We start from the raw sequence: 7,781 nt of genomic DNA, 5'->3' as shown, positions 1-7,781 counted from the left end.
CCACCCACTATATCCTGTTACACAATTTACCCCTTAATAATCTCTATTGCACTTAGATGTGGTACGTACATTTAACTTTTGTTCTTAAGGAATTTCATTTACCAGTAAACATTAATTTTTATTTCATATAATTACCTTTAATAATTTCCGATTAGCCATAGAGAAGGGCAGAATAGCACTTTCTTTGTAGGAAATTTAATGTAGTTTAGTTTTAACTGGGAAACAATTTCGCTAGAGGCTGACCTTTTCGAATGATTCAAGATAAATATATAAAGTGATATTTATCGCCACCCCCCCCCTCCCCCATTCTCATAGCCTACTGGTAGGGAATTTTGGTATGTAAAAAATTGCACTCAATCCCACTACTGAACAAAAACTTGCGATTACACGATTATTTCTCCTAATTTTCCTTCGTTGACTGGAGAAGGATACCTGGAGGGAAGACAGTGATCTTTTCGCGAAACACTACTGAGAAAATTTAGAGAATCGGCATTTGCAGCTGACTTCAGCACGATTCTATTGTCACCAACGGACATTTCGCACAAGGACCACAAAGACAAGATGCGAGAAATTAGGGCTCGTAAGCAGTCGCATAGATATTCCGTTTCCGTCGCTCCATTCGCGAGTGGGACATGAAACGGAAGTACTAGTAGAGGTACAAGGTACCCTCCGCCGTCCACCACACGGTGGCTTGCGGAGTACGTGTCTAGCTGAAGACGTAGACTCTTACGACGACCTCCTTTTGAAGCCTTAACGCCCGTTCTCGCTTCCACCTGTTCGTGCGAGGCCTCCAGAGGCAGCCGCAGCCGGCGCGGCAGTGGAACCGGCGCTGTTGCCCCCTTTGTCCGCGGCGCGCGCTGTCTGCACCTCTGCCTCGGCCTCTGCCTCTGCCTGCTCCGCTTTGCCGCCCACGCGTCCGTCTGGCCGGCCTGAGCGTGAATATTGATCTCGCCGCAGCCGCCTGGCCAGGGTCGGGTCGCCACCGCCTTCACGCGTTGCCCCCCCCCCCCCCCCCGCCCCCTACTCGCGCCCGACCGCCACCCCGTCCCTTCCTCCGCCGCCTCGCGCTGTCGCTCTCGCGCTCCCTCGCGCCGTCTTTTTCCCTCTCTGTCCGCCGCGCCTCTCCGCCATTCAAACAGTCAGCGCGCTCCGCTCCACACGGTAACGATCCGCTGCACCGCTGCCGCTGGCTGCTGCACCGCGACACGTGACGCGGCCGCCGGCCGCCTTCCCCCCACGACCCGCTGGTCAACGCCACCGCCGCCGTCTTGCGGTCGAGCGCTAATCGTCTCGCCTCCCGCGTCGTCTGCCACAGCGCTAATACAGATTACCTCCCCTCTGTGTCCCGAAGGAAAGAACCACCACAAGACGGGAAACCGGTAATTAAAATCACAGCCAGATACCACAAGGCTTTACTTTATGCCAAGTTTTATCCTGAGTGCTCTGGAGAGAACTCCATTGCCACGCATCCACCAGGTGGCCCTATCTGCTAAGTGGCTGAGCTACTTGGAATAGTAGATAGAGCACACAAGATCACCTAAAAGACAGGCCATCGCTAAATCGAGCATAGCAAGTGAAAAGGGAATTGACTATCCAATCGAATGACTTAAACTTCGCGCACATCATACTTGAAGAAACACCCCTGACGATCAGGCCCTCTAAACTTAATAGTCTTCTGATCTTGAAATTTAACATTAATAGTAAATGGCTTTCCTTCAAACAATCTCTTCAACTCTGGTGAGTATAACTTCCACCGTTCCCACGAAAACTCTTCAAACAATATAACACGATGATAGTCTGACAGATTCTGAAATGCAAAGTCTCCGGGTGTAGGACAAAAGACAAATTCATTAGTACGATCGTAATCAATAATACGTTCTATCAAACTTGACTTCCCTACGCCTGGCAGACCATACAAATATATGGCGCGTTTAAATCCGTCTCTCATTCCATCATTCCACCAGTTAATAACGGTAGACGCCCACCCACCGTAATGAAACGAGGTCTGCTTTAGAATAATAGAACCCTTATTTTCTTCCCAAAACTGTTTATGAAAACTTTGAAAAAAATGGTTCAAATGGTTGTGAGCACTATGCGACTTAACTTCTGAGGTCATCTGTCGCCTAGAACTTAGAACTAATTAAAACTAACTAATCTAAGGATATCACACGGCCGGCCGCTGGTGGTGGAGCGGTTCTAGGCGCTTCAGTCTGGAACCGCGAGACCGCTACGGTCGCAGGTTCGAATCCTGCCTCGGGCATGGACGTGTGTGATGTCCTTAGGTTAGTTAGGTTTAAGTAGTTCTAAGTTCTAGGGGACTGATGACCTGAGATGTTAAGTCCCATAGTGCTCAGAGCCGTTTGAACCATTTGACATCACACACATCCATGCCCGAGTCAGGATTCGAACCCGCGACCGTAGCAGTCGCTCGGTTCCAGACTGCAGCGCCTAGAACCCAAAGGCCACTCCCGCCGGCAAAAACTTTGAATGAAACGCCATCGGTTATTATGCTGAACAATAAAAAGATGTATCATACGTAATATAGGACTACGTTTACAAAAGTAATGCAACTGGAGATAAAATAAACATTTACTAACAGGAACGTTAAAGAACGCATCCTTGTCCTCCTTCGTGATGTACTTTAAAGTGTAGCCGCAGTGCACTGCAAATCGTCGACCCGTTCTGCTGCCGGGGCTGTATGATAAATTACCTCCATTCTGTCTTCTGAAGAAGAGAACCGCCACAAGATCAGAAGCCGTTAATCAAAATTTAAACCTGATACCACAGGACTTTATTTTATGCTCAGTTTTATTCTGAGTGGTCTGGAGGAAACCCCATTGCCACGCATCCACCATATGGCCCCTCTGCTAAATGGTTGAGCTGCTTAACACTGTAGAAAGAGTACACAAGATCATGTAGAAGACAACCGATAAATAATTCGAGCAAAGAAAGTCATAAAAAATGATAGAAGGTGCAGTCGAATGATTCAAACTTCATACACACCATGTTTGAACAAATACCCCTGATACAAAATTGTTAAGGCTTTCGTGGCCACTTGTTGACAAACTGCCGCCAGCCGCGGTGGTCTAGCGGTTCTAGGCGCGCAGTCCGGAACCGCGCGACTGCTACGGTCACAGGTTCGAATCCTGCCTCGGGCATGGAAGTGTGTGATGTCCTTAGGTTAGTTAGGTTTAAGTAGTTCTAAGTTCTAGGGGACTGATGACCACAATAGTTAAGTCCCATAGTGCTCAGAGCCATTTGAACCATTTGACAAACTGCCTACTGGCTTCTGTCTCGGGTTCTTCGGCCGACGTTCATCCAATGATTTTTCTGACGTTTCGCCAGCACGAGTGGCTGGCATTGTCAAAGCTTCACCCTCCATTGCCGGTGGTGAACTGGAGCCGAGCTCGCGGGCGCAGACTATATGTACCTGGCGCGCCAACGTCCAAGGGCTTCTCCGCGGTCATATCCGGTGCGGTTCTCCTCTTGCTACCTGCGACGGTCGTTCGCTGCAGTACGGGAAGCCAGGATCCGTTTACCTTAAGGCTTTCCTCTTTCTTGTTCAAACTGTTCGCGTGTTTTTGTATTTCTACAGCCTCTCTGAACAAGCGCGTGTGATAGTGCTTCTCTACAGCCAGAACTTCCGTGTCGGCGAATTTTACTACGTGGTCGGTCTCATTCAGTGCGTGCTCTGCCACGGCCGATATCTCCATCTGCCCCAACCTGCAATGTTGCTTATGCTCTTTGATCCTGGTGTTAATGGATAGTCCACTCATTCCGACATAAACTTTTCCGCATGTGCATGGTATACGGTATATTCCCGACATTGCAAGTGGGTCTCTTTTCTCCTTCGCCGATCTAAGACACTCTTTGATCTTCCTTGTCGGTTTGAAAATCGTCTTTACGCCATGTTTGCGCAATATACGGCCGATTCTGTCCGCCACTCTGGGAATGTATGGCAGAAAGGCCGTACCCGACATTTCTTTTTCTGGTTCCTTACTTCGTCGAGTGTTTGGCTCTGTTACACTTCTAATATAATTTGTGGAGTACCCATTGCTCCTCAGGACAGTTTCCAGGTGTTGCATTTCTCGTTTGAGGTGTTGCGGCTCACATATTCGTCCTGCTCTCGTTACGAGCTTACTAATCATGCCTCTTTTCTGGCTCGGGTGGTGGTTTGACAGTTTGTGCAGGTACCGGTCCATGTGTGTCGGTTTTCGATACACGCTGTGTCCCAGGTTTTCGCCGTCCCTTGAGACCAGCACATCTAGAAATGGCAGTTTCTTGTCCTTTTCTACTCCCATGGTAAATGTTATGTTGGCATGGAGGCTGTTCAAGTGTCTTAGGAAGTCACCGAGCTGTTCTTCACCGTGGCTCCACACCAAGAAAGTATCATCGACGTACCTGTACCACACCTTAGGTTTGCAAGTCGCCGAGTCCAGTGCCTGTGCTTCGAATTGTTCCATGAAGAAGTTGGCCACCACTGGACTGAGAGGACTACCCATGGCGGCGCCATCCAGCTGTTCGTAGAAATCGCCATTCCACGTGAAATAGCTCGTGGTGAGACATGCATGGAAGAGCTTTCTGACGTCCTGCGGGAAAATGGAACCGATGTGCTCCAGAGCGTCACTGAGTGGCACTTTCGTAAATAACGAAACAACATCAAAGCTGACCAAGATGTCGTTTGGTGCAAGTTTCAGTTTCTTCAGCTTCTCAATGAAATGCCCTGAGTCCTTAATGTATGTGTCGGTCTTCCCCACGTGTGGCTGATCCCGGCGGAGGTTCGAGTCCTCCCTCGGGCATGGGTGTGTGTGTTTGTCCTTAGTATAATTTAGGTTAAGTAGTGCGTAAGCTTAGGGACTGACGACCTTAGCAGTTAAGTCCCATAAGATTTCACACACATTTTTGAACATGAATGAGAACAGAGGCATATTTAAGTTTACAAACAATGACAAGTTTTATTAAACCTTTAGTAACTACAACTAGCTGATATATCTTACAGAAAAATGACAAACAAAAATCATATGGAATTGGGCTGGAAGCTACACAAATTCTCCACTGAATTAATCCCTTTTACAACGCAATCTGGTTTTGTTTACATGAATCCACTATAAAGCCTAAGAATATTCGGACGGAATCAACTACGGTCAACTATACCACAAACTGTGGCTCATCTGAGAACAGGGAGCTGTGAGTATCAGATAACAACCCTACGCCGGTGCAGCAGTACTTTACCCTTTCACCTCGATTCAGGCGGCAGCAGAAAATAGCGCGCTGTGGGCGAGGAGCGGTCGCTGCAGCAGCTGTCCTGTCACGTCCACGAAAATATGCGAACTACGCGGTGTGGCGTTGTGATTATCAGAAAGCGGGAAACTTCCCTATCAGAGTCATGAAATCCCGGCAGATTTCAGTGTGAGGTGCCCCCGTTCGCTGGTCTGGCCAAATCAATTTGGCTCACAGGTACGACGGTGCTTGTTGGAATTGACAAATGTGAGGCGGCCAACTCAAGACGAATAAGTTCGTCCTCATGAGACACGATGTGTCCGAGATTATATGCAGTTCCACTGTCGGTACAGTTGGAAACTGTCACAGCCTCTTAGTCTACCACAAGATACGGACCACAAGGCTCACCCACAAGGGAAACAACTAAAGTACTACATCAGGGGAGGACCAGAAAATGAAGACTTCAAAGAATCACCCCTTTTTCTCAGTAACGGGCAGACGTACAGCTTGCCAGCATCGATTTCGATAAGAGGTAAAAATCGTCAAGATTCTCGATTCCTAGGATGGATGAACCATCCATAAACGTAAATATGTACGGAACCCGAGTCCTAATCGCACTTATCGTGATCTTTTAGGTAAGGGGGAGGCTACACTGATCAGCCAACACATTATGACCCTCGGACTACTATCGATATAAACCCGTCCAGACGATAACAGAGTCAGCTGAAGAGGAGTGACTGTTAATCAGGCACACACACTGTGCATGTATATCAGCGAGCGTGCTGTCCGGGGAAGGCGCGCGATCTATCTGAGTTTGATCGAGGGCAGATTGTGATGGGCTGGAGGAACAGGACGAGCACTTCGGAAACTGCACGACTAGTCGGGTGTTCGAGGAGTGCTGCGGTGAGTGTCTTCGGTACGGGGCGAAACCAAGGCGAAGCCAGCCGGTGTGGCCGTGCGGTTCTAGGCGCTTCAGTCTGGAACCGCGTGACCGCTACGGTCGCAGGTTCGAATCCTGCCTCGGGCATGGATGTGTGTGTTGTCCTTAGGTTAGTTAGGTTTAATTAGTTCTAATTTCTAGGCGACTGATGACCTCAGAAGTTAAGTCGCATAGTGCTCAGAGCCATTTGAACCATTTGAACCAAGGTGAAACCTCGTCCAGACATCGTGGGGTTGGGCGGCCAACCCTCATTACAGATGTCGAAAGTCGCAGGCTGGGCAGGCTGGTAAAACAGGTCATGCGGCGAACCGTGGCCAAAGTACACTGAACACTCCTAACGGCGGCACTCCGCAGCCGACGACCCATGCGTGTGCCAATGTTAACACCACGACATTGGCAACTTCCCTTGACAACAAGACATTGTAGCCACAGTAGAACCCTAATCACAGCTATCTGCGCCTTCCCCGGCGGCGTTAATACAAATTACATCGTAGACGCGACTGAAAGTCATGACAGAGGCGTGCGCTCATTGTAATTGCAAAAATAAAAATGGTTTTTATAATAGCAAGTCAGTCGCAAAATAATAGTCATATGATGTTTCTGGACCCTTTTTTTATTCATTACGCGTACACGAAAGGAGCCTCCACGAAGATTGCAATGATTTCCGACCAAGATAAGACTTGCAATCGGGCGTACCCTGGGCGTCAGGTTTCTCTGGCGGCTGATACTTTCACACCAGAAACATCATCTTGTTCCTCTTCAGGACCACAGTTGACCATCATATCGATGAATATATATACATATTTATTGATGTGTATGGCTACTGTAAATTTGTATGTTTCTGATTCGAGAATAAATAATTGGCAACTACAACTGAAATGGGCACTTGACCATCGGCACTGGACGTTGGCATAGTGACAGAGCAGTGCACGTCTGATGAATCGCGATACCATCTTTTTCATGCCGATGAGAGGGCGTGAATTCGTGATCTTCCAAGAGAACAGCTCCTTGACACCTGTATTACAGGACGGAGACAAGCTGGCTGCGGCTCCATTCTGCTCTGGGGAACATTCACGTGGGGGCATCCATGGTTCCAGTGGAGCTCATGCAAGTCACCATGACGGCCAAGGAGTATCATATACAGACCACAAGTCTCACCCACAAGGGAAACACCTAAAGTACTCCATCAGGGGAGGACCAGAAAATGAAGACTTCAAAGAACCACCCCTTTTTCTCAGTAACGGGCAGACGTACCAGTATTGATTTCGATAAGAGGTAAAAATCGTCAAGATTCTCGATTCCTAGGATGGATGAACCATCCATAAACATAACATATACCTCTTCCTGACGATCACATATCCTGACCTAAGTGGCATTTTCCAGCGAGATAATGCGCCACGTCACAAGGCAAGGAGTGGTTCGATGATCGCAGTGGCGAGTTCCAATTGATGTGCTGCTCCCCCCCCCCTGCCCCCCCACCCACTTGCCCCCCCCCCCCAACTAGCCAGATCCGAACCCGATCGAACACATCTAGGATGTGACTGAACGTGGCATCAGAGTTCATCGCCTCCCTCCACAGAATTTACGGGAATTAGGTGACTTGTGTGTGCAGATGTGGTGC

The 7,781-nt window shown here is 48.6% G+C and overlaps 1 protein-coding gene across 1 annotated transcript; it reads right to left on the bottom strand.

The window, feature by feature from the left end:
* Positions 1-750: 750 nt before the first annotated feature.
* Positions 751-6,942, bottom strand: LOC126474343 (circumsporozoite protein-like). Its single transcript, XM_050101810.1, has 3 exons — positions 6,889-6,942; positions 1,042-1,306; positions 751-929 (listed from the first exon to the last, which is right to left on the bottom strand). Exons 1-3 carry the CDS (start codon positions 6,940-6,942, stop codon positions 751-753), a joined length of 498 nt encoding a protein of 165 aa, XP_049957767.1.
* Between the last annotated feature and the right edge of the window lie 839 nt (positions 6,943-7,781).

The sequence above is a fragment of the Schistocerca serialis genome, chromosome 4 (genome assembly GCF_023864345.2).
Source record: "Schistocerca serialis cubense isolate TAMUIC-IGC-003099 chromosome 4, iqSchSeri2.2, whole genome shotgun sequence".
Lineage (NCBI taxonomy): Eukaryota > Metazoa > Arthropoda > Insecta > Orthoptera > Acrididae > Schistocerca > Schistocerca serialis.
Note: the sequence above shows the minus strand (reverse complement) of the source record. Positions and strands in the feature narration are given on the sequence as shown.